The sequence below is a fragment of the Corapipo altera genome, unplaced genomic scaffold (genome assembly GCF_003945725.1).
Source record: "Corapipo altera isolate COAL_440 unplaced genomic scaffold, ASM394572v1 0, whole genome shotgun sequence".
NCBI lineage: Eukaryota > Metazoa > Chordata > Aves > Passeriformes > Pipridae > Corapipo > Corapipo altera.
In genome coordinates this window covers 89,161,036-89,187,405 of record NW_020884872.1, presented here as the reverse complement: position 1 = coordinate 89,187,405, position 26,370 = coordinate 89,161,036, and the positions used below count along the sequence as shown (strand labels likewise).

At 44.3% G+C, this 26,370-nt stretch overlaps 1 protein-coding gene and 1 long non-coding RNA gene across 3 annotated transcripts; one reads left to right on the top strand and one right to left on the bottom strand.

Annotated features, from left to right (window-relative positions):
* Positions 1-3,681: 3,681 nt before the first annotated feature.
* Positions 3,682-26,137, top strand: NRIP2 (nuclear receptor interacting protein 2). 2 transcript variants are annotated; one of them, XM_027633908.1, is made up of 7 exons: positions 3,682-5,590; positions 5,718-6,257; positions 10,850-11,014; positions 15,731-15,813; positions 16,248-16,375; positions 19,162-19,214; positions 20,042-26,137. In XM_027633908.1, exons 2-7 carry the CDS (start codon positions 6,027-6,029, stop codon positions 20,132-20,134), a joined length of 753 nt encoding a protein of 250 aa, XP_027489709.1. In that variant the 5' UTR covers positions 3,682-5,590; positions 5,718-6,026; the 3' UTR covers positions 20,135-26,137. The 2 variants fall into 2 exon arrangements, with proteins under 2 accessions (XP_027489709.1, XP_027489719.1); XM_027633918.1 differs by lacking the exon at positions 3,682-5,590 and having other exon boundaries at positions 5,627-6,257.
* On the bottom strand, positions 11,042-21,712 carry LOC113942814. The gene is made up of 3 exons (XR_003526063.1): positions 21,607-21,712; positions 15,175-15,323; positions 11,042-14,162 (listed from the first exon to the last, which is right to left on the bottom strand). It is a non-coding gene; the product is annotated as an uncharacterized LOC113942814 (long non-coding RNA).
* Positions 26,138-26,370: the final 233 nt, after the last annotated feature.

The following is a 26,370-nucleotide window of genomic DNA, read 5'->3' as shown; positions in this document are numbered from 1 at the left end:
CTCCTGAAGAACCATCTACAACTGCAGCATGACTAAAGATTTGGTCAGCAAGCACTGAAGCTTGAATTACTGCATCTCTAAATAAAAGTCTGCCTGAACAAGAGAAAAAGAGGTGGGCTGCAACACCATCAGAGTGGCTGACTTCACCTAGAACTGAGTGTGTTTGAGTGGCCCTGCTACAGTAGAACTGCTCAGTCATATTGCACCAACCAGAGACATGCTACACACATAAATATACATGACTTCAATGGTGTATACTGACAAATACATCTGGTTAAGTGATTATAGTTATTTTCAACAAGTTATACTGCTGACTGATCAAGAATTTGACTGATCTCAGTTGCTTTCAGATACAGAACAAGCCATTTACAAACAAACATGACAGGAAACACTGCAGCACACCTGGCAAGTGCTGATAGGAAAGTTTTCTGCAGTGTCTGATGGCGGACTCTAAAAGTAAAACCTGTCCTCAAAGGAAATGAGACTGGAGGCAAAGACAGCCAACAGAGACTCCTACCTTCCAAGGACTACATCTGGGCCTCATTTTGAGCAAGATGAGGTCTGCTCTGATTCTACAGCTAGCTGGGCACAGGTAAAGAGTGTATAGGTGGTTGAATTATTTTTTTCTTTTGTGGTTTATTATGAAAAAAATAGGAGGTTTTGACAGAATCCCATAGACAGCCACTGAAAGCATCTTGCCAAGACTTTAGTAATAGGCCCATACATATACATACGAGATTAAGCTTTTCAAGGCAACTCTAATTGTGCTGGGTTTTACTGTTTGAGTATTCAGCTTTGAGGACATCCTCTGAAAGGAGATTTAATGGTGTAAAATTGTCATTATTATTTTTATGGCATTATGTAGAGACTTAAAAAAAATTGTCTGTGTTAATGGCGAGTTCATTCTTAGCCTCAAGCTAAGCAGATAATGGAAATGCTGTTGTACCTACAGATAGAAAGTGAAAGGATAGTGAAGAAAGCAACCACCTAGAGAGACATACAGGAGACATCTTTGAGGCTGCATGTTTCCAAGTACTGTGCTATTGGCCTTAAATACACAACTATCCTTCATCTCAGACTCCTGCATACTTTCATTAGTAAGCATATTCCTACCAGAAATTATTCTCTGCTTTAAGCCTCTTCATGAGAAGCTCTAGCATGAGGAAGACAGTTGCCATTGCTATGTGCATGAGCACTCAGAAGTGGATATTCTTTCTCCTTGTGAAAACAAAGCCAAAGTTTTCTAGTGTAATTCATGAAGCTGTGTAATGAAATTTTGTATTGCCTGCTGCATGATCAGCAACTGTTCTGTGGTGATACTAACTATTCTAACCAAACGGAAAAGGCCCCTTTTCAATGCAGTTTAGCTCAAGCAAGGAAATCAATACAGACAGGACACAAATCATTGCAAGCAATATTTATATAGCAGAGGGATTTCATATTGGACAATGTTGTTCTAAGTTTGCTATGGTGTAACCATAACTCTAGCCCATATGGCAGATGACTACACATTGACTGTAAATTACCTAATTAAGGAAACTATTTTACTTTCTGACTGACCTTACTGCCAGGACACACTTCACTATCCAGCAGCCAAGCAAAATGTTATGTACATCTGAGATTACATTTATCTCAAGGAAACTTGCCAGACATATTCACAGATGCAAATACTGTAATTTATTACTTATTATTTCTAGAGTATGAAGATATTTTATTATACAAATAGACAAAGTGGAGGGAATTCAAAGCAGAGGAAGCTTTTTTTTTTTTCAAAGACAGAAGGGGAGAGAGAAGCATGCATGGTTTGCCTGAGTAAGATTTGTCCTCTCATCACTCCTCTGCACCATCTGTGCATCCACCGACTGCGCACAGGCTGTGACAATGAAAGAGAATGAGCAGAAAGTCACCTCGTGATTCTGCACTGGGCACCACAAGGAGTATCCTGGTCTTGACACAGTTGCTACACGCAGGGCCATTTTTACACCCACTTGAAGCTTCCACTGCCAAACTGAGACAATACATTGGAAACTGGTGTAATGTAGAAACAACCTCTGGGCTGGTTACATTATGTGGGCGCTATTGTTGAGCTCTTTAACAGCCCAACTTGTCACAAAAGAAATGTAAAGCTCTTTATCTACAATCCACCCTCACACCTCCACTGTGTCAGCTCTCAGGAGGACAAAATAATAGTTTTCAAACTATTGAAAGAGAAAAATTCAAAGCTACAGAGAAATATCTAAGAAAGAAACAACCATTCGAAGTTGCAAAAGTTGCAGGAGAATATTTTAAGGAGGAATGATTTAACCTAGTCATTAAAAAAAGGTAAAAAATTCTGAAAAAGCTTCCTAGAAGTGAGATACGAGGAAAATCTCTGGTGAAAGAACCTCAGCTTGTGATATATAAGTCAAACCAGTGAAAGCCCTCAACAGAGCAGCTCCTCAAACAGCTAGGGTACTCGGTAAAATATTGGTCTCATGTTCTTTAATCTGTGAGTTGCTTCCATCAGCAAAGGACTCCAATTCTCCCCTTCACCACTCCAGGTACTCTTCATGAATTTCTTCCAACAATGGAGTAGCTGACTGGAATATTGATCCTCTCTTGTTTCTTGGCTTGGCAAACTGGCTACTGGGAAATGCTGCTTTTCAGTGTTTTTCCTTAGAAATATATGCACTGCTTCTGAATTTTTCAGTGTTTCTGACATGGAGGTGGTCAGGATCAGGAACCAACACCCATAAATATAGATAGAGTGCTGTAGCTTTGTGATTAGAACCTGGAACCTTTTGCCCCAGAGCTCTCACTGACCTGTAACAGCTTTGAGCTAGAAGGCCAAGCTGTGGAGCAGGGAGAAGGGCATTTATCTTCTGTGGAGGCAGAGTGGTTCTTCTATTATCTGAATAGCACTGTACACATCCTGTAAGGATTTCTGTATGAAGAATGCAGAATAGTGAGGTAGAATGTGTTATGATTATTGTATGTGACTGGATCAAGAAAGGAAAATAATTTGTCAGTGTGTATGGGATTGTGTATCAATATTTTCATCTAAAGCAGTTTTATTTATCTAACAAAGGCCATCGGTGAGTCATATACTATTATTCAGGGCCTACAAAAGATGACTGGGAAAGGTATAATTGGCACAAAGAAACCCTTAAAATTTGCTGCACTCTGATCTGATTTTCCAGTAGAAAACCTTTAAGAGTGTCCATTCTGCAAAAAAACCCAACCAACCAGAGAGCACCTAACCTACTTAGTAAAGGGGCTCTGTTTAAGAAGAACAGGATGGAAAAAATAATAGCAGAATAGAAAAAAACAGTGACCTAGAACCTAGCATGCCTCTGAAGGGAGAAGATAGTGTTTTAGCTGACTTCACCTCCATAAAAATGCTAGGGTTTTTTGCCAGGTCTACAAACTAAAACATCACAAGATACAAAGAATTAAGTGACATGCAGTTAGAAGCAGAAGGCATGAAGGAGGGGAGAAAGCTTTAAATAAGATTTGAAGGTTTCTCCTCTTTGAGGCAAAAAGAGAGAAATATTTTTTGTTAGGGACCAGGATTAACTGGTCCCTAAAGCAGAAGTGCTCAAGCAATGGCTCCAGCACTGCTGCAAGGCAAACTGATTTTGATTGGATTTTGCCAAAGTGCTATGAAAAATAAACTAGCTGCAAGGAAGTACAGGGACTGGGAACTAGGAGTGCTCCCTCCTCTTCGTGCCCACGTGTACGTCTATGGTGGGAGATGATCTTGTCAGAAACTCTGTAGCTCTGCCCATAGGTTTCAAGGCAGAGACTGTAGGTGGTCTGGCTCCAAAATGTTCCATTCTACTTTACAGTCTTGAGGTTTGTTCTGAGGCTTTGAGAAAATTGGCCCTGCCATTGCTACAAGCAGAAGCAGACCTGCTTTGTCATGGCTGGCCTGCTGAGGTATTCACAATCAGCAGGAGGGGAAACACGTCCTGGCCCTGTGTGAGAGCAGAGGTGCATGATTCAGTACTGGTTTACAGGGATAATGAAAGGACTTGATAAGACGACTCAGAGTATACTCCGCAAGGCCACAAGAGGTCAAAAGTGTGTGTAAAGCACGAATCATAACAACCCAGAGGCAAGAAAATAAGACTGTGGGAACAGTTTCCCTGGGAATATCCTTTATTTAAATTATTTTCTTTATTTGATTTGCAGATAGATAAGGACAGTTGTAAACACCTCTATTGAGCTCTTGGTGGGACTCTGCCTGCATTATGGTATTGAAGTTTGGCCTTGGAGGGTAAAGCAGTTAGAATGTACTTCTACTCCCATTCCTGTCAAATCTAGTTCTGCAATTTGGTGCTGTGGACATTGTAATACCTTATGTAAAGCAGTTAGCATACTGGGAACAAAAAGGCCAACCTCTCCAAATTTTAGAATGACTCTAAATGACCATTCTCCCTTCTCACAGTTGAGGAGAAAAGATCCTAAGACAAGTGCTAACACTTAATGATTAGCAGGGAGTAAAAGATATACCATAGAAAACCATAGTTTCCTTTGCACTGAGGACAATCTTTTGGTAGTTTCTACAACCACAGTCAGGTCTCACAATGGGCTGACTGGACTTATATCTGGATTTTTGTAATGGATTTACTTCCCAATACTGCAAACTCACTGTTATCTTTTTATATAGAATCTAGAACATAGAAATAATTGGTATCAGTAATATTGGAATGCTACATATTACTAAGCTGGAAAACAAAATGGAGGGAGCAACAGAAAGTCTCCTTTTGCTGTAACTTTCATAGTTGTTTCTAATCCTTCTGTGTTGCACATGAAAGCTGTTTCATCCCTTGCTGGCTTTCATGGAAAGGTAGTGCTGTCCTCAGCTTCACAGCTGAGTAAAATTTGGTTTTGTCCTCTGATGTCAGAATCAGTGCTTAATGGGGCAGTGTATTAACCAGTGAACAGGAATCAAAATAAAGCAGCTTCAGTTCAAGTTGAAACTTACTGTTTCAAGCAGGATAGTATTAAGGCTGAATGTTGAAAAAGTGAGCTCTGCCATGTCTTTTCTCCCCTGGGAGGAGGGATGTCTGCCCTGGTCCAGACATCCCACACTGCAGCAGTGTCAGCACTCTCTTAGTGTAAACAGGGAGTCAAGTCCCCTGGTATCGACAAGTCCATGATTTTAGGCTTCTGCAGCATTGGAGGGGATTGCTTTAGATGGAGTGGGGTGAAAATGAGGGCAGAGTCAGGCCCAATACAATTGCCCTGGCTGGAAGCAGAGACCAGACCTTCAGCATTTCATTCAAGCTACACAGAAAAATCCTTCAGTGCAGCCTGTTCCAAACGCATGACAGTCTCTGCAGAAAGGGGACTGGGCATGCCTGCCAGGAGCCTTGAGGAGGATGCTCTCTCCCATTTACCACGGTACTGCATCATCTCCTAGGCTGAACCGTGTTGCTGCCAGTATTTGCAGATACTCTGAGATGCGTCAGAGCCCCCTGGCAGAGCTGCTGGATCGCACAGGCTGCCGCTGGGAGATTTAGTGTGTCCCCAGAGTGCCAGGAACACGGAATACAGGAATATACACACGGGCACACGCGCGGGTGCGTGCGCGCAGCCCGGGGAGGTAAGTCCAACCCCCGACAGCGGGGCCACCCTTCTGCTGCTGGATTTTTCCAGCCAGAGCATCTCGCCGGCTCCGCTGTGATTTATGGAAATCGGTTTCTGACGCGGGGCTTTTTCTGTTACGACAGGGACCCACGGACTGGAGGAGGTAGAGCTGCAGTCAGGGCAGGAGAAGTGAGGGAGAGGAAGAGGCGGGGAGCAGAGGGACACGGGGGACTGGAGGGGACAGACAGAGAAACCGGCACGGAGACACTTCAGAGATGGGTGAGTTATAACTAAGAGCAGGAAGAAAGTCAGAGAAAGCAAGAGAAGGAGAGCTGTGGGGAAGGGAAAGGAGATCAGAGACTGAGTCAGCCTCCAGAGGGCAAACGTCAGGAGACGAGTTCAGGGAACACCCCAGCATAACAAAAAGGACCGGTTCTGTCTGAATCTTCACCATGAGCACAAAGAAGAGCTGCCACCTGCCACTGGGGCAAGGAGACCAGGAGGAAAAGCAGAGTGAGGGTACTCCTGAGCTGGAGCGACAGGAGTGTGAGATGGAGCTGAGGAACAAAGCTATTCTGCAACAGAAGAGGCGCCTTAAACAGGCCACCCAGTTTGTGCACAAGGACTCTGCTGATCTGCTGCCCCTGGATGGCTTGACAAGGCTTGGCACTTCCAAGGATCTGGTGAGTCCAGTGGGACCCCATTTGGGAGGGAGTCCTCCTAATAGCTTTCATCCCAGTTGGGAACTTCTGTCAGGTTTCTGAAAGAATCATGGGCAAAGATGAAACTTCCCTTCAGGATGATCTAGAAGCAGGTCAGGGTGGAGGGAAAGAGTCAATCACTCATTTATTTGCATCTATACTCTCATACATCCCCATAGGAACCAAACTCCTCACAGAGGCAGGCAGATATGGACTGGAAGGACTCTCCAGTATCCAAGTTTCTACTCACCAGTACCTATATATGTTCATGTGACATGTATATTTCCATGTGGAACATATCTGAAAACCCCCATCTATTCCTGCATGATCCAGCTCAAATGCAGACTGCTTTCCAGACTCAGCAGGGAGGAAGCACAGTTCATAAAACTCTGAGAGGCTTATGTTTGACCTTGTCACCTTTTTGCATTATTTTCTCTCCCCTCACTCTCTGGATTTGTGGAGGGGCAAGCACAGGGCAGGACCACTAACCAGGCACACAGGCAGATGCAGTGCCTGGCACTTGTGGATGACACCTTTGGGGAGGTAGCATGGGAGTGTGGCCTGTGGGCATCTTCCTGTGGAGACATGGAGCAGGAAGCATCAGGAAGGGAGACCTGTTCCAGGAGCCTGGGCAGTCTGTGGTCTGGATGGACTTCCCCAAGGCTAGAAGCAGTTTCCCCATGGGATCTCTTGCTGGCTCAACTGCACACATACTCCCCTTGCTCTGGCAGTTTTGCTGTCTAACTTCTTTCTGCTGTGGAGTTTAGCTGCTCAAGGATGCACAGGTCTAAACTATTTTCCTGAAAGAGTGCCTAGGTCTAGTTGTGATGGGGGCACAATCACTTATTCCATCTGTGCCTGTGGGTGTCATAAAAGATCTTGCCCCTCCTTGCAGTCTGTGCTTCCCTCTGTATCCTCAGACAATCGCAACACCGCAGATGCTCATGTATGTGTGCTTCCCATCATTTCCTGGCTCCCATGGCAGGCTCCAAGGCTGCTGGAAGCAAGGCACACAGGAGCACGTGTGTATGGGATGGGCAGGGTCCCTGGCACTGGGCCTGAGTGGGAGCTATTCTCCTTGCTGAACCCTTCAGGTGCAGCGGCTCTGCCCTGCGGAGACGAGGGGTCAGTGCCACATTCCCATGCTGGCACACCCTCCTGTCTCCCACACGCACCCCAGCAGCTGCTGAGAGTCTGTGGCTCAGCAGGGTAAAGGGTGACTCTTCAAAGTCACCCTGAGCTGTCGCCTTGTGTTCTGCCAGCCCTTCACAGCTGCACACACATGGACGTCAGCAGGGACTGGTCTTGAGTGTCCCTCTGGCCCTGCACACTGTCACTGCTGAAGTACAAGAGGGAAATCACATAAGCACTGTCTTAGCAAGAAACAGGGACTCTCCTCCCCACAGGGAAGGAGGTCTGGCCATGCTGGAGCCTGGAGGGCTCCGCTCAGGCTGGCAGCACAGGCAGGCAGGCACAAGCCCTGCAGCACTGCAGCTCAAACATCCCCTCAGGAGGGCATAGCCAGACATACCCCGGGCCTGTCCCTGGACAGCTTTTGGCAGGGTATGGGAAGAAGCCACTTCTGAGTGTTTTAGTGTGTGTTTGTTGACCCAGTCACCAAGGCAGAGAGAAACATGTCTACCTGCTTTGCTTTGGAATTGACTCTTGTCACACCACGCCCCAGAGTGACAACTGGCACCCTGAAGCCACAAATGCTCGCTTGAGCAAGACAGTCCTTGTCCAAATCACTTGCCATGAGCAGCTCTCCTGGTTGAATTAACCATTCTAAGCGGGAGAATTCCCTGTGCGTAGATAGCATGCAAAACACTGCATACTTCATGTTTGGTCCATGACAGAATAGCTGAAACATTTTTACCATGGAGCTAGGGGGCAGTGAATAAGGCATAACATCTTTTCAGACATGGAGGTTTTGCTCTGGCATTAGAGGGCACAAAATAAAGTGTGGCCTCTGTGCAAAGTAGGCATACATGGGACCCGTGCGGTACCTCCATTTCTGCTTTACCTTGGAGCAAGAGGAGATCCTGAGTAATTCAGAAGTTCCTGCAACTTGATGAGATACTCTGACATTGCTGTGACATTTTGGGGACTGCAAGTTAGAGTCCAAAATATGCTTTTGGCATATATCTCCTGGCATTTCTCCAGCCCTATGAAAACCCCATCTATGTTTCCTAAATTTATATGGATCTCTCCTGGAGGACAGGAATACAAAAAAGGAATGTACTGAAAACAAAGCAGCAGTAGGAAGTGCTGCAAAACACCCCAGAGTCCTATAGCACTTACACTAGGAGGAGAGTTTAATTGATTCCCCAAAACAGGTCTCCACTGACAGTACCAGAGTCTCCAGCTATGGCCATCCCAGGTGTCCTAAAATTAGAGTAAGGCCTCGTGTAATTTAAAACTAAATATGTGCTTTCTTTTGCAGTCACAGGCTGTTACTTTTTGCCACTCCTCTCTCGTATTCTGGATGTGAATTCAGCTTATGCAATGCATCCAGCAGTGCCTGGGATTTGATGGGCCCATCATGTCTCCAGCAATGAGTAATTATACATTTCTATGGAGATCTCACATTTCCAGCTTTGTAGAAACAAGCATGATTTATTTTTTCCTAATGCCAAAATAAAATAAGTAGCTACATGAGCTACATATTCTGAAAGTACCAAGAAGGTCTGAAGATCTGGCTTCTCGCCTCCCAAAAATCAAGTTCCCCAGCTCATACAATGTCACTAATCATAGCAAGGCCTTGAGATTTCATACCAGAGAGCCTGAACCTTCCCTAAGTTGCCCTGGGAACCTGTTTTGACCCTTTTAAGTGCCCTAAGAGGGCCTCCTTTCCAGCTGCTGGCCAAAACATCCTTCAGGTCCTCCCTCACCATCCTCTAAATCTAATTGTTTCTGACCAGCCCAAGAGAGACAACAGTCTCCCGTTGTCCATCTTACTGGTGAGAGAGAAGACAGGAAGGGCCCCAGGAGTCTGGTCTTGATCAGATGACTCCACATCCCAGCAAATCCCCATCAGCTCTTGGCCATTTCCCAGCCTGAGTGACAAGATGGGGACAGAGGTGGCAGCTGCAATTGGCTTGCTCTTTCTGTGGGAAAGGTTGCAGGGAGAGGGAAAAGTCCTTTGCACATCAGATTGTGAGAGATAGGAGGGAGGATGGGAATTCGAAGACCTGCTGTTTGTTCCCTGCCCTTTTCCCATGGCCCAGATGTTAGCTGGCAGGCAAACTGGCACTGTGCTCAGAGTACTTAGGGAGTTAAGTACTACAGCCAGCTGTGCTGTGGGCCGGCACAGTAGGCTGGGAAAAGACTGGGAACAGAGGGATATTTTTACCTCACTTTTTCAACTACTGCAGTGCCTCCCACGCAGCATGTGAATGATCTGACCCTCACCCCTTGAGTGACAAGGAAACAGAGGCATGAGGGACTTGGCATCTTGCAAAGAGCAATGCTGAGTGTGACCAAAAAGCCAGTAACATCTGTCCTGCTCCAATCATTTGGCAAATATTACCGATCAGGGTACTTCAAGTGGCAATTTACACACTCCCCTGGCCTCAGCCCTCTGACCAAGCATGAAGCTGGTCCGAAGCACATGTACACTGTGGGTACCCAGCTCGTTGGCAGGTCTGGTGTAATTCATGTGTTTGGCCTGCACATTGACAAGACCCTACATCAAGCTGCTGCACCATCTAGGATTTAATTTATCTTTTAATATTTTCATTTTTTTTTTAGAAAGATAAAAGCAGCAGTTTATGCTGTAGCACATTAACCCCTTTAGATTCTTTACCTTTCTTCACTTAGGCAGTTGTTAATGAGAATGCCATGGTCAGCTCTGAGCAGCTGCTCTCCTGGAGAAGGGCCATGGGGCCAAGTACGTGGAGAATGGACAAAGCTTCCTCCAACAGGCCTATTTCATTGGTTGCTGTTGATTGCCCACTGTTGATTCAGTAGCAGTGCTGGATCAATACTGGACAAAAGCTAGAGCATCTGATGTGGGGGAGCAGAGACAGACTACAAAGAACATTAAAAGCTAGTTTTAGTTTCCTCTTCAGGGGAAGCTTTCTGCTTCACTACAAATAATTGCTTGTACACCTAAAATTTCTGGAGTCCTGCCTTCTTACCCACAGGTACACATCACACACATGCTGCATTCCCTGTCCCCTCCCACATTAGAAGGTGTGAATGTGCCTGGTTGGTTGTCAACACACATACTCAGTAGTGTATGGCAGAACCTGAACAGGTATGAGACTGCCCAGTGCGTGTTTAGCTGAAGGAACAGATATGTGTGGGGAGACCATGCATAGGGCATGTTTTTCTCCTTCAGTAGCTGCATTCCAGAGATCTGCCTGTCACAGACATCCCAACACTTTACCATCACCTTAGTGGCTACAGAAAAAAATCTTGGGATTTAAAGAAAGTTTTTTGGGATAATCCTGTCTTTCATCAGAATGACCAGTTGGGTTAGGCATTTGCAACCTGCTTCCCTGAGCTAGCAAATGTCCTTGTCCTTAGCTCCATTCTTAGCTGGGATTTCTCTTTCTTTGTGATGGAGACAGCAGCCACACAGTGTGGTCCAGCGGCGCCTCTTGGAAGGCAATCTGAACAAGCTACGGGTTCAGTCGGCAAGGGTTCAATCTCCGCTGGCAAAAGACCAGGATGAAAAGATGGAAAAGGGAGAGAACAGGAGAAAAGAGACTTCACCCCTGCTAATACAGTGCCAGGTAAGGCAACAACACGGTGCTGCTGATTTCACAGTGATGGCAAAAGCTCAGAGCTCCAGCTGCCCCCCTCCTAAGGGCCGTGCTGAGTTATAAATTGCAATGCCAGCTGCAGCCAGAGAGAGCAGATTTCATGCATGGCCTCTCCTAGAGTCTGGATTCAGGTCTTCCAAAGCCAGAGGAAAGCCTTTCTGCTACATGCATTCTAGTTGTCCATATTTGAGGATAAATTACCTTAATCACATCTCCTTCCTTTGAAGGCCAGTTTTCCTATGATAGGAGGTATTTCATAACTGCATACAGAAGCAAGGAATGTCTCCTTATCACTTAAAGACAAGTGACCCTAGTTGATTTACACTTGCTGGATCCAGTCTGGTCTGATTCCCTTGGGTGTCAGAGGACCTCCTCAGAAAGTGGCTAAATGTGCTCCGAATTAGCATTGCTGCATCTCTTGATGGAAGCAGTATTTTTAGCTCCCTTTTCTTCTTATACCTTCCTATACAGCAGAGGACACTAATCCCTGACCCCTGTACTTCAGAAAGCACATCCAAAAGCTGTACTCCGTGAAACAGGGCTGCATGGTTGAAGCTGCTCAGTAATATGCAGATATGAGACTCATCAAGATATAGACCTGGTACAGGGTGGATACAAAATACATTTTAAAGCTGTTTTTAATTCAGTTACCTGTCCTAAAAACATCTCCCGTGTTAGAGAGTAAAGACTACATCTCTCCCGTGTTAGACAAGAAAAACACATACACCTTTTAAAATTCAGTCGGCACAATAAATTACAATATGAACACAGCATGGTAGCAAGTTTCTGAAAGGTTGCAAGCAAACAAACTGTCTACTTTGTTTTGCAGCCTTTACTGTTGCAGTCAGGCATTGCTTACCCTGGGTTTTAGACCTTAATGTAGCTGGGTTAACATAACCATACTTGGGAACAGACTAGTAGGATAAATGGCTTTTTAATATAATTTTTCCAAATACCTGGAGCCTGGTTTTGAGCAAATGAAGTTGTTTCTTTCTCTTTAATAATCACTCTTTATTGTTCTGTATGAGGAAATTCAGTGACAAAGTGTGGGAGTTTTTGTCAGGCACGTACATTGAGCAAGGACAAGCATGCACAGGTGTTGTATCCCAGGGGCAGCAGTTAAGTCAGCAGCAGGGTCCACTAGTGGGTCGTTTGTGTTTCTAATGGACTGGACCCCAGCTGTCACACACATTTTATTTTCCCTCACAGAGGAGGGTTAAAGAACATCACAGTCAAGGAAATAAGTCTAACACTCCCTGAATTCTGCACAGGCATTTCTCTCTTCTTCTGCCCTTCTTAAGAGCCAGTCACTGTTTGTCACACTTAATCTTCTTGCACTGAAGGAAGGGAAGCTCTCCTCCCCTTCTTTTTAGTCTTGTTGCTTTTGATGTTCTCATTTGTGAACTTCAAAAAGCCTCTCCTGTCAGTAACAGAACTGTGGCAGGAAATAGGACTCGGGCTGCCAGTTCATTTTAACCAGAGAGGTGAGCTGGTACCTTTTGGAGAACTGCTTGATTATGGTGCAGTTTTTATCAGAAATGGAACACGACCCCAGTGAAGTCTTTTTTCCCTGACAGCACATCCTGAGAAAAGATAGTCTACCAGCACAAAGCTGCCGTTTACACACAGACAAATATGCTGAAAATTTCAAAGTGCTAATAAATGCATTAACTGACTTGGAATTGAACTTGCCTGGGGAATAAGTCCAAATATCTGTAGACTTCAGTGCTACAGGGAGATTCAGGCAAGAAGTGTTTTCACTCCAACAGGTTATAGTTGCCCTCTGCCTAAGGCCTTTTTAAGTCTCAGAAATCAGAGACAGAGCCAGTCTTTAAGAGTTGTACTGCAGAGTCCTCCTATTTACTTAGGTGGCTTGCCCACATGGTATTTTAGCAGAATTGTCCTTTTTTGTGACAGCTTTTGCAAAGCACTTTGGAAAGCTTATCACAATGGAGCTGCATCACAGAATCAAGCTGTTATTTTTTTCTTGTGGGGCTTGTCTCTTGTTGGCTTGGAAATAGATGCTGAAAGATTCCAGTGCTGTCCCAGGCCACTTTTCCTCTATGCCAAAGCAACCTGAGGTTAATCAGCTTTTTGTTTATTAAAGCAGCTTCTTGACTTTGGAACTTACATTATTTGAGAACACACAGTTCTTTATAAATGGTGATCCTTACTGATTCTCTTTCCCCTCTTTCTTGGAAATCCCCATAACTGACATTTAGATAAAGACTAATGGTGACTGGTAGCAACAAACTGAAAATTCTGGAACAGAGATGAGAGTGGGTAATGTGATGAAAAGTCCTCTTAGGCCAAGAAGGCTTGCAGTTCTCATCAGCTGCCTGTGTAGTCCTTACCTCAACTGTGTTGTATTTGTGGTAAGCTGGATGGAGGACTTTCCTCAGGCTCCTGGCGAGTTCTCTGGACAAATAGTTAGTGGTGTAATTTGAAAATGGATAACTTTTGTGATGCTGCTGGAACTGATAACTGTGCTGGGCTGTTTACACTGAATGAGATTAAATGTCATTTTTTACAGAATAATCACTGTCCTGTTATATCCTAGCAAGTTTCTAACTTGCGACTTTCCCAGCCTGCTCTGAAACAAAACTCAGGAATCTGCCTAGTGATAGAGTTTAGGCTTATTATAACAACAACAGCTCATGCATCTCAGGTCAGCCTGCTCCCAAAGTGATTCCTTAGCAACTGCTATCCATGCTTCAGGTATTCTGTTTCTGAGAAGCTGATACAATGCTTTTTCTGCAGCTGGGCAATGAATAGTTGGCTTCTGTGAGCCAGAGGGATGGTTAATGCTTTCCCAGTAGAATCCATGCCTGTTACTGAGGAAGAGCTGTTTCAGCTGGACAGTGTTGGCAGGTTGCAGCCTGCGCTAATGTGGTGGCACACACGACCTGAGACTCATGGTCAATATACCCACTTAGGTAGTGAGGAGGCACAGGAAAGCCTCTTCTGTGAAGCACAGTAGAGAGGATGAGGAGACAGACATTTAGCACACATCTGCACTCTGTGCTTTTATCTTACCTCTCTGCTCAGTCTGGCCACAGTCCTCGCAGGCAGGGCTGATACATCAGTGAGGACCAGACAGCACAGACATTGCAGAGCTCTAAAATCAGAAGGGAGGCATTTTGTCATAGAATCACAAAATTATTTGGGCTGAAAGGGGTCCTAGTGATACTGTGTCTGTTTGCAGGATTCCAGTATTTCTCACAAGAGATATTTTGTTCTTTCTTTTTATAACTGCTCATAAATAGTTCATTTTTGAAAATGGAATCTTGGAAATACTGGAACTCTTGGAAATCTTAGAAATAATGTAGCTCTCTGTGATAATTAAGTCAGAAACAGATTTAGTTAAGAAATCATGAAATTGAAACATCTTCCTTGACCCTACTGGTGCTGCACTGAGTACCTCATAGCCATGCTGGTCTGCTTAAGGTGTTCTGCATTTAACCTTGTCAGGAATGAGCATAAGGGTAGAGGAGCAGTGGGAGGTCTGTTGCTGCTTCTGAGTGACTGATGGCACAGAGCACCATAGTGAATGGAAGAGAGAGAATCACAGGAAGAACACAAATGATAGTAGGGGAAAAAAAGAGCCTCTCTAAAGGGAAGCTTTGTGGCTGGCTTTTTGTGGGTGTTGGTGCAAGACAGAGCCTTGAAGAACTAGGGCATCAAGAATGGGTATTAGGCACTAGAGACAGGTTGTTACCCCATCTTTTGCAATTCCTTTACTAAGTCCTGCTCCTCCTTTTTTTCCCTGAACATAATTCTTATCAACGTCCTTGATAACCCTATTTTTTCAGACCTCTAACATATGTGAGACCTGCTGTTACTTCATCACCTCTGGCCTGCCATTAAGGACCTCTGTGCAGAGGGGGCAGAAGACATATGGCAAACACATTTCCTTTTCCCTTTCAAGTGCAAAGGGGTGAAGAAATGAAGTGAGCAAGGCATTGGGGATTATTCCAGTAAGATCAAGCTCAGGTGACTGGGGTGCAAGGCATCCAGTCTCTCACTTTGCTAAATGACACCAGCTGTGACTATTGTAGTTATAATATCATGTCATATATCCTTGAAGAGCTATATAGGAGCATAATGTAAGCCCTATACAAAATAAATACCTTCTGATTAGGTTGTGTCTTGCATTCAGGAATCATTTGAATTTGTCAGCTCATCTCAGAGATATATGTGCTGGCTGCTTCTGTTTCCGACTTCTCCCTCTGGAAGCTCTTCAACTGAAAATAAATGTCTAGCCCTTGAAAATTGTTACCTGCAACACCAGAAGAAATAGAGAAATGACAAAGGCTGTAGCACATGCCTGTATTCCTTTAGAAGCTTTTGTCATATCAACTATTGCTCTGCTAATAAAATCCATGGGGGTTTTCTGAACAAATTCACTAATTATGCATCTCTTGGCAGGAACACTCTTAAGGTAAAGTCCCTAAAAACAGATAAATGTCTGGGCAATCAAATACAAATGAAAGAAGACAAATTCAAAAAGAAGTCTTTGACAGAGGTTTGCAGAGCACTGTGGAGACCACCATTGTCTTGGATAAGTTTCCTACCTTCTGACTACTGCCTAAAACACCACATCTTTGGCTTTGTTGCTCAGAAAGTTAGAGGACCGAGTATGCCCATTTTGAGCCCACAGTAATCATCTGTTGTTGTTTTTTCTAGTGCCAAGGTCAGGTATTGAAAGCGACTGTTAACACTGGGTGTCTACCGAACCTCATCTCCAAGAGCTGTTTAAACCAGCTAGGGTAAGTCTTTGCACAGTAGAAGAGGAGAGATGACTAAAAGAAAACCTATGGCAAGAACCTGGGCACCCTTGATTCCCACTCCCTATGATAATTACTAGCAGCTTTGCATGTGCACACGGCTGTTTAGGAGAAGGTGCAGAAGGTGGGATACAGGGCAAGGCACCAGGAGCAATGGCAAAGTTGTGTGAAGACCCCAGACTGGGAGGCAGAGCTGTGTCATTCTGTCTGTGTGTAGCGCAAGGCAAAGCTGCCCAGCTGATGGTTAGTGGTGAGGTTTTGCTTATTGAATCTGCCTCCAGACATACTGTGTGAAAGAGATTCCTCCTCTTGTGGGCCTATTCCCAATGAGAACAAGAAGAACTACTGTCAGTGGGAAGTCCTGTTTTTCCTACTCTTCCTCCACTTGAGGCAATAACACTTCTTGTGTCCCACAGGCTGGAAGAAGTGTCTGCCATGGACTGTGGAGACCTCTCTCTTCCTATCCCCAGCGTTGTTGGCCGAGTAGAACATGTGGAGTTGCAATTTGGCCCGGAGACAGTGTTGTGTTCGGCACTGGTTGTAGGTGAGAGTGTCAGCCCCTCATCTCCCTTATTTTTCCTCTGTCCCTCTTGCCCTGTCAAGGGCATTTAGAAGGACCTTTAAGAAGAGCGTAACATGGTAGCAGGTTGGTGATGTGGTCGCTTCCACTGCTGGCCAACATCATTATGTACTGTGAATACCTTCAATCTAACCAAATGCAAAGGGCATAGGAAGGGTACAGAGAAGAGAGAAGACACAGAAAGTGGGGAGAAATTACGTGCTTTTTGGTCTTAAAAAAGGATGTGGAAAATTCTCATTTACATTATAAAATGGATGTTTCTTAAAATTATGCAGAAGGCTTGATTAGTCCTCTGGTGCCCTATGTTCTATTGAATGGGCACTTGTATCTCTGGCCGAAAGTCATCAGAGAAGGCAACAGAGGGTACAGCTTATTCCCCAGAGTGTTTCTCTGTGTACTCATCTGCTTCCGCTGCAGGGAGCACCCTGAAAGAACCTGGTAACCACGGAGTGCTGAGTCTCCCTCAGTGTCCTGAAGCAGGACCCTTTGAAGGAAGGAGCCATAGTACCCAAGCCACAGTACCTCAGCGGACGCTGAGGCACACCCATCAAACAGCAGAAAGGCTGCATGTTCCACATTCACATCAAGCTGTGTATATGCTGAAAACAACTTAGTTGTCTTTTTTTCCCCTTGTTCTTTATCCCTATTAATCTTCCAGCTTTACTCTCTTGCCTTCATCTGTTTCCTCATCTTTGATGAGTACTATTCATCTTCCAAGACCTTCCTTGCTCCCCCTTTTCATTCCCATTCTTTCCACGTTCCTAGTCATCTAGAAAGAGCTTCCTCCTCTTATACACTCAAGCTCACTCTTCTCTTCTGTTTTTCCCTGTACTAGTTCTTGTCCTTTATGGAGAATCTGTATTAGTACCATCAGAGGTGAATTTAGCCCAGTAGCATGTATCCATTTTGCTGGGATGTGGAGATGTCTGCCTGGAAGGAGCAGAATTGCTACCCTTGTGTCTTATACCTCCCTGTACACACAGTGCTCTTGCTTATGTCATTATAAATAAATTATAAATTACAGTCACTTGTTACAGGGCAAGCTGGTATTCTGGAGACATGGGAAGTGTTAATGATATTACTAGTAGCTCCTGATTCCTGCAGACTCCAGGACCTGGAAATTCCTCCTTAGCTGCCACTCAAGTCCAGATGGGCAACTCTAAGATGGAGGAGGTCACTCCCACCCAGTCCAATGCATGTTCTTAGTGGCAGGTTGAGGTAGTAGCAAGGCTGAAGGTATATTCCAAAGAGGCACATAGAGAAAGGACAGAGACAAGGCCAGCCACACAGATCACCACATGCAGAGTAGTGCCTTTACCAGTAGGCACATAAATACCAGCACTGACAGCCTAGCCCTGGTCCTCCTCTCCAGCTGACCAGGATTGGAGTTCACCAGCAGAAGTTCACAGATCTTCATTCTCTAGATTCACAAGCACGCTTATATTCACAGAGTCTTCGAATAACAGCACAGCTTCTAGGTCTGTTTTATATCCATGTCGGGACCATAGGCCCCCTACCTAGCCACTGACCCAGACCCTTGAGTACAAAGCCACAACCTCATAGGATCAAATTCATCGGGAAAACATAAACACACCCAAGTCTTTCTAGTTAGTGGCATTTAGATCTCTCATAGTCGTGCCCTGTCCTCTTCAATTGCTGACTTATAAACCCAAGGCCCTTGTGACCCCAGTCAGAGCAGGTAGCCAGAGATCTCTTGCATGCTGAGTGCTCCAGTTGTTGGTACCAAGACCTACAAGCTCTGTGATCCACAGTCTTTATTCAGTTACTGGAACTCAGACCTTGCAGCACACATCGTAATCCCTCCATTGCTGGCACTCAGATGTATAAACTCTATGGCACCCAGGCTTCTCTTGCACACTGGTGTCTCTGGTTGCTGGCACCTGTGAGTTACGTCCTTTTCTCCAGTTGCTGACACACACCTATGAGCCCTATGGCCTGTAATCCCTTCAGTTACTGGCACCTCCGTTGCCAGTCCCTGAAGTTAGTGACATCTACAGCTATTTACCCTTTAACCCATGGCATGTTCTACACTTGCTGACACTGAAGACTTCCAGCAGTCAAATGTAGGATAGAGAAGTTACACAGAAAAATTTACTTAATAACATTATCTAATAAGATCAGATAAATTGCAGCCATTACGTGCAGGGTTTGGTCAGACAAGTGAACTGACCAACTGCCTGATTGCATGTGACTGCCCCCTTATCCCCTCTCCTCTCCATTTTTCCATGAGTGTTCTTCCCTGATTCACCCTGCTGCTTGCCATTCCCTGCCTTTGGTCCTTTCCTTACACAACCCACAGTAAGTTTTATGAGATCCCACAAGCCCCTTCTGACATTTCATATTAAGTTTCAAACAATCCCACGCCCCCACTCAAATATCTCATAATAGTCAAGATAATCATGGTTTCCTCCTCTTATCAGCAACAAAGTTAATTTTGACCATCTTCAGGACTGTGCATAAATAGCTCCTCTAATGGCTTATCAGTCAGTGCCAGAAGAGTGCTGATTTATTATTGTCACTGTTACCATCTGCTTGTTAGTGTTTGTGTGTTTAACTCATCATTTTCCTCATTATTTTTTTATCTACTTTATACTGAAGAGACCATAACCACATAAGTTTATGAATCAGATATTCTTCTATTCCATATCCTCTTACAGGAGAAACACTCTTTCTCTAGATGGGTAGTATTATATAATTTTAAGCCTGATTGGTGTCTTCTCTCTTCTCAGATGATGAAATGCTGGAGTTTTGCATTGGTCTCCAGACTTTGTGGTCTCTCAAGGTAAGGAACAACTCCTTGCTTATTGGAGGGCTCCTCTCAAGAAGTTCTCCAAGGTCTGATTGCTGTAAGCATCTGAAATACTTACATCCAGATCTTTCAGGGCAATGCTTGTCACACAGCTGCCTGACTGGCTGCAGTATGTGCCAAGTCACTGATTCCTTTCCACTCCCTCTTAAGGGTTTTAAGAAAGGAAACTCACAATAGGATACTATAACATCTCCCATTCTTTATATTCCTGACCATACAAGTTGCAAACAGGAAGAAGAAACTGAAGAAGAGACAAGAAAAGGCAATACACTAACTCTGTCATGAGATATGTGTCACCTTCTGAAGGCAGATGTGAACAAGCTCTGCTTTTGCTTTAAGCCAAATGAAGCTGTGTAATCATATTCAGTATCCAACACTAGCTGGCCATGAATGGAAAGCGTCCTCTCCTTTTATCAGCTTGGCTCAGGGTCAATGCTCTGCTGAGCCTGATTCCTGGGTGGCTCAGAATATGTCTGCAGCAACCTGGCTCCAGCATGTCACATATTTATAGCCACATGTCAGACTCATAAAACAGGAAGAGCATTGGGCTGAACGGCTAAGTGGTGTGAGGACATCAGTTCAGAGGGAATCATAGGAAGAAGGGAGCGGAATGGCCCTGTGAAGGGTTTGGAGAGGAATCCATTGTAGGAAACAGGACCAAGGAGAAGGCATGGAGAACACAAAGGGAAACTAAGGTCTCTCTAAAACCAAAGTGGTGTTGCAGGTTTTCCCCAGTCATAGACATCATGAGATATGTGATCTGAAATGTCCAGCAAGTAACTGGCTCTCCCCTTCTTTAGTGTTGCATCGACTTGGAGGACGGAGTCCTGAGATTTAAAGCACTGAGTCAAGAGCTGCCTTTTCTACATGCCTCTGAAGAGCCTGCTCAGTGACTAGCTGTGTTCCCCATGTCTGGGGCTGAGGAGACTTGCTGCCATGAAAGAGAGATGAGGGCGAGGCTCACATGCCCCTAACCTTGCTGAGTTCTAGGCTGAGGCATTCACTGGGGAGTGAGAAAAAGGCAAGTGGGTGCTGGAAGCTGTTGTTACTGTGAGTGCCTCAACTTCAGAGATGTCCCTCTTTTCAGTGGACCCTCTTGCTTGTCCCAATGTGCCGAGTGGGCATTTTGTTCTTGCTTTTCTATTTGTCCCTAGTCACTTCAATTTCTGTTTCTGTTGTAAATTTACCCTACCCCTTTAATGACTACAATACCCTCTGTTCATGAGACAAGAGAGTCTCTGTGAACAATCTCCAGTTGTTTCGTGGACAAGAGGATGGCATTTCTCCAAAAACCTCCAAAGACTGCCATGAATATTTCCCTTCTGTGAGTGGATACCCATCCTGTTTCTTTGTGGGAGGGGTCCTGTTCTCCTTGCCTGTACTCTGGCAAGCTAGATTTTGTTAGTTTTTTCTGGCTCAGAGCAGAACAGAAGTATTTTCTTGGGAAAATCCCACAGCAAGAACATTTTTAGAGTTCTCAATTCTGAGAAACCTTTGCAAAAATGCTGAGTGTAGATGCCTAAAGTACACACAGGGGCTTGGGCTTTGTCACTGCATCCTTGGGCACTAAGCTATGTTATATGCATGGCAATGCTTATCATCTCTTGGTGTCTTACATAGTAGTCAGACTTGCAGTCCCTGCTCTTCTGATCAGGCCTTTCCTCTCTGTACTCCAGCTGCTAGAGCTACATTCTGTTACCTCTGCTGCTTCGTCAGAGACCCTGTTGTTTACTTTAAGTGCTGCAGTGAATTACAGCAAAAAGTCTTCTGCTCTGTCACCTCCTTTCTTTCAACTTGAAATCCGGTGACTGAATACAGATACATCATCAGCCTCAAGCCCTGGCATCACACAGCCCACCAACTTAGGTACTCTTGCACAAAACAAGAACTGGACTTCCTTGCAGTACCTGCTCAGGTCAGAGAACTGTGAACTCATCTGGGATGTCAAGGGTGATTATTAAGTCACTTAATAATTGTGTTTTTTTTTTTAATTTCCATCCTAGAGTGTAGCTGTATTATTAATCCATGGTCTACTCTTTACTAGCTCTAGGAAAGATGCACTAGATCAGGGCTTGTTCCATGCTTCATGACTACTGATTCACTATCCACAGTCTCCAAAATGTACCTTTTTCCACCCTTAAAATGTCACAATATCCCAATTTTGCCTCTCCTTCTGGATTAAATACTGCTGACTCTCTTCCTTTTTTATCAAACTGTCTGTGTTGTGTTTCTCAAAGAAGTTGTGTATGCATTTTTGCTTTTATTCTGTTAGTTCTTTCCAAAGTCAGATGCTGTATGCTGTAGTTTAACACATGCTAAGCACAGCAGAGTACAGCCCAACTGATATGATTTGGGATTCACTTACCAGTGTTAGTTGGTATGACTAGCATCTGCTCCTCCTACATGGAGCATAAGACTTTTACTGTTAGTCATCACATCTTGCATTTTCTGATCTTCTGATCTGTTCCATGACTTCTTTTCCACTCTTCTAGTTGTGCATCTGATTATTTCTGTGTGAACTGCTTTCCATGAATCTCCTGAATGGCACCAACAGTTCTCTCATTTAGTCAGGAAACATGCCTGCTTGATGAGTCTGTCTTCCAAAGTACCAGTAATTCTTCCTGGATTTGTATCACTTGCATGGCTGACTGGCTTCTCAAACCCAGGGCAGTTTAGATTTGTACTAAACCATCCTGTGTGTCAGCTGGAATCTATGTGGTACCTGGGTCAACTGCTGAAAAAAATCTTATTACTGATAGATGAAACACCTGTTCCTACGTGCAGCAACTCACCCAGTTTCCAACTCTCATTGCCCTCTAAAACTGGCATGTGGAACAAGGCAAATAATCTGTTAATTATCTGATAGGTACCATATCCATTAAAATTCTTATTAAAAAAAAGGCAAACTCTAAACCATAACCCTAAAGCTCACTCTAGCCCTAACCCAAACATTAAATCCCAACAATGACTCTAAATTTAACCCATAAGGCTAAACATAACATTAAACTTAACCCCTAAACCAAACTCTAACCCTAAAACTTAATGCTAACCCTAACCTCTAAACCAAACCACTACACCCTAACTGTAAAACTCTAACCATTAACCCTAAAACCAACCCTAAACCTAAACTCTAAATCTTAAACCTAACTCTAAATCCCAAACCATGTAACTAAACCTAATTCCTAACCCCAACTCTAACCATATCCCTAAGCCTACACGTGACCTCAACCACCTAACCTTCTTTGATGATTTTTGTCAGTGCCCTATTTCCCTCCAGAGTGCCCTGGGGCTTTTGCTGGGTTTTGCTTTGGCCTGCAAGGGGCGCTGCTGCCTTCCAGAGTGTTCTGGGGTTTTTGCCAGGCTTTGAGGCCCACACAGGGTCCTGCTTCCCTCTGGAGCACCACAGGGCTATCTCTGGACTTTGCTGATGCCCAGGGAGGTCTCTGTTGCCTTCCAAAATGTCTGACAGCTTTTTCTGGGCTTTGCTGGTGCTCACAAGTGGCTGTCACAGGAAGGAGAAGGTCACCAATAGCTTTCAATCCTGGTGACTTCCTTGTGAGAGCCGTGCCTGATGGGTGTCCATTTTGGAGCTGGGCTCTGGCTAGGATGGGGGTGTAGGTGAGTAGGAGTCTTTAAACTGAAGCCAATAGGAATCTTTCCAATGATTAAAAGGGTGTTGGATGGGATTCTATAGAAAATTGGCACGACTTTGAGTTGACAGTTCTATTTTGACTACTGACTGTCACAGCCCCGCAGATACTTGCACACTAGCTGCTGTCTGAATTCATTAGGCGCTGTTCCTACATGTCTGTCTTGGGATAACTGCTTTTGCTCACATTTAGAACATTCTCCAGTCCTTCTGAAACCTTTCTGTGATTCACATGCCTCATTTCTCAAAACACCAACAGCTCAGGTTCCTCTGTGAATTAACGTGCTACAGCACTAGAAAATTCCCAGCCCTCCCTGTCCCTCTCTTCTCTGCATAATAAATCCTTCTTTGCATCCTCCTTTCCTTCCCCTCACACTAAGCAACAAATTTGCTTCTTCCAAAAGGAATTCTTTCCTTTTACATAATCCTTTTAACACTTTCCTTTCTGGTTGTTAATACACTTGCATGTTATGCCACAAATTTGCAAGCCTTTCCTCTTTGTTGTTAACAACTGGATGTATAAATGCAGACTGTGCCACTTCTCAGCGACAGAGAGGATGTTTCCAAGAAGGCGCCAAATTAGCACGTGAGAGTTCTTCTCTCAGCTTTGAAATAAGCTCCAGGGCAGAAGACATGCTTTTCACCTTCCTCCTGTCCATGTTAGCTGAGCATGCAGATCCACGCAGTAAAGGTCTCTTTCATCCAGACACTGAGGAATCTGTTGCTAACAGTTATCCTGGAACATCCACATCTCCCTGAGATTAGCTCAGTTGGTTACAGCACGGTGCTAATAATGCCAAGGTGGTGGGTTAGATCTTAAGATTCACTTAAGAGTTGGACTCAGTGATCCTTGTAGGTCCCTTCCAACTCAGAATATTTCGTGAGCAAGCCTTGCTGCAGGCAGAGCTTGCAGAAAACCACATTTATACGACTGGGAACTGCAGGTAATAATGTCATAGCAGACACCTCACTTCAACTCATTCCCTAAATCACAGTCTAATCCTACAGTGTCAGTACCTGCTTTTCTCATTGACAGAACTTCTGGTGGGTTTCTACTGCCCAAAGTTCCTTGGCATTAAATGACATGCTGTTACTGACTTGAACACATATATTCTAGCCCAAACCAGTGTTTTCTCCAAAGATGAGCATTTTTGTGTCATTACATGGAAATCTCAGCTTCCACTGTGAAAGAAAGAAGTCTCGGCTTTTAAAAAATGTGATTAGAAAACAGGACTTACAACATCTCAAAGAAGCCAACTCAACTCCATCTACAAACATGGTAATTTTTAAAAGTCTTCCAGCACAGGAAGCCCAGTAAGTAATTTTTGAGTTGGTTGGCAAGGCTGAAGATTGTCTCAAATGTAGTTTCTTTTGGTAAGCCTGTTATACAGATACAGTTCCATACTCCCAGTCCCAGTTATCTCTATTGCTTTTGGTGGACAAAGGGAATGAAGGAGCTATCTAAAGGCCTTTTCCACTGAAGATCAAAAAATATTAATACTTTCATATGGAAAGTAGAAATTCAGTACAAACTGCCAGCTCAGAGCAGGGCATAGGCACATTCTGTATGTGTCCAACACAGGCTTTCTTATGATGAGGCCCATCCCTTCAATATAGACAATGGAATGTTATCATTTGAGGGACAAACTCTTTGAACCGCCTTGGTGGTCAGCTCCTACTTGGGTTACTTTTCAATAGGGTGGGCACAAGGTTGTGGAAAACTCTGCAGGGAAACATCCATCAAAGCAAATTTCTAAAACAGAAGCAAGTGTGGGATACACATGGCTGAACCTGCTCAGGAATGGGGAGATGGAGTTCCGAGGCCCCTTCCAAGGCCTATGTGCAAGAGGTAAATCTATCCTGAGAACATGCACTCTGCCAAAGCCATAATCAGGACCATTTCCAGGAGCTTGGGGTCACTTGGTTTTGAACAGAATGGGAGCTCCAATCATACATATTCCCAGAGACCTGCTCCTTCTTTCACTACTAGAAGGTGACCTATGGAAATGAAGGTCACTCCTCCTTTCAAGAGACTTCACTGGCAAATGCCAGGATACACCTGAAGAGTTAAAAAATAACTAAATTCAGCAAAAATATCATAAAAACAAAGGCAGGGATGGCCAGCAGGTTTATTATGTCTCAGGAAAATAAGGCAACCCCCTTCCTTTATTTTTTTGCTAGTAAGTTGACGATCACAACCAAAGCCATGAATCATTTATCTGCAAACACCCCCAGTGCCTGAGAATGCTGTCAGACTCCTCACTTGCTGTGCGCTGGCACTGGGACATACAAAGGTGTCTGGCCAATCTTGCCAGTTGAAAAGCTTCCCAGCTCCAGTGGGTATGCCAATCTGCTACAGAGTAGGATACAGCGAACAACATTTTCTGCTGTGTGGGAAGGAATCACTTCTAATTCCAACTCTGTGGCTTGTGTCGGCTGGCAAGGACAAACAAGAAATTAGTTACAATGAAAGTATAATGTAACTCAGTCCAAAGACAGAGCCTTAACTGGCCCCTTTCCTGAGAAAATGTAGACTTCATGGGAAATTATTGACAATGGAAGTAGCCTGAAGCACTCACTTCAGGAAGTATTGGCTATAGCCAGTCTATCATGCACTTTGGAGTCTAGGGCAGGAAAAAGAAGGAAAGTCATCTTTTGGCCAAGGAACAGTACAGATCTTCAACTAATTCTTCTTTTCATTCTCCTATGTGCACAAGGGGCACAGGAGCAAAATGCATCTGCTAGTTATTATGTGCTGCACGCAATATAAAACTGTCAGGGAAACCCTCAAATGTTAGTATTTTTCCTCTCCAGTGGTTTTTAAGAGATGAAGAGTTTTGGGGAATGGATGTTTTTGTAGTGTCCGTATCTTCTCACCTCTGCTTTCCACAGTGCACATTGCCTGGGCTTGCACAGCACATAGCAATGTTATCCTCAGGCCAACAAAAGAAGAGGGTTAGGGTGCACAGATGACCCTGCCCAACATATACAATGGTTTTGCCCTGTTTTTTTTTAAAGATAGTCCTTAGATAAATGTCATCTCTCCCTTGGTAACCCTTTCCCTTTCTCAACAATTAACAGTCCAACAGTGGATCAGTTTGACCTTCTTTTCTTGGAAATCATTTGACCTGTACAGCCAAGTTTGTTCTGTGTAAAACAGTTTCAGCCATTTGTAAATCCCTTGCGCTTGTGTTGCTAATAAAGGTTTATATTTGGTGTTGCTAATAAAGGTTTATATTTGGCACGGACAGATAGCATTGAGTTGTTCTCTGTTCTGAGTGTAGGCAATCCTGTTAGGCTCTGACTATCTGCCAGAAACAATGGTGATTGCCTGCTGCACATCTCAGCATCACGGGAGCTGACAATTTGTTGAAGTTACACTCTAGATCTGAAAAGCTTCAGGACAACTCCTTGCTTTAACCCATGACTAGATGGTCTCCACAGCAGCTCTCCATAGCTCAAGCCCTGCTGCTCTCAACA

Excerpts from the sequence above, each read along its gene's own strand:
- NRIP2 (XM_027633908.1), top strand. The coding sequence starts at position 6,027 with ATGAGCACAAAGAAGAGCTGCCACCTGCCACTGGGGCAAGGAGACCAG. Across the intron at positions 6,258-10,849 it reads TTGGCACTTCCAAGGATCTG|CAGCCACACAGTGTGGTCCA; the intron begins GTGAGTCCAGTG and ends TGATGGAGACAG. Across the intron at positions 19,215-20,041 it reads AGACTTTGTGGTCTCTCAAG|TGTTGCATCGACTTGGAGGA; the intron begins GTAAGGAACAAC and ends CCCCTTCTTTAG.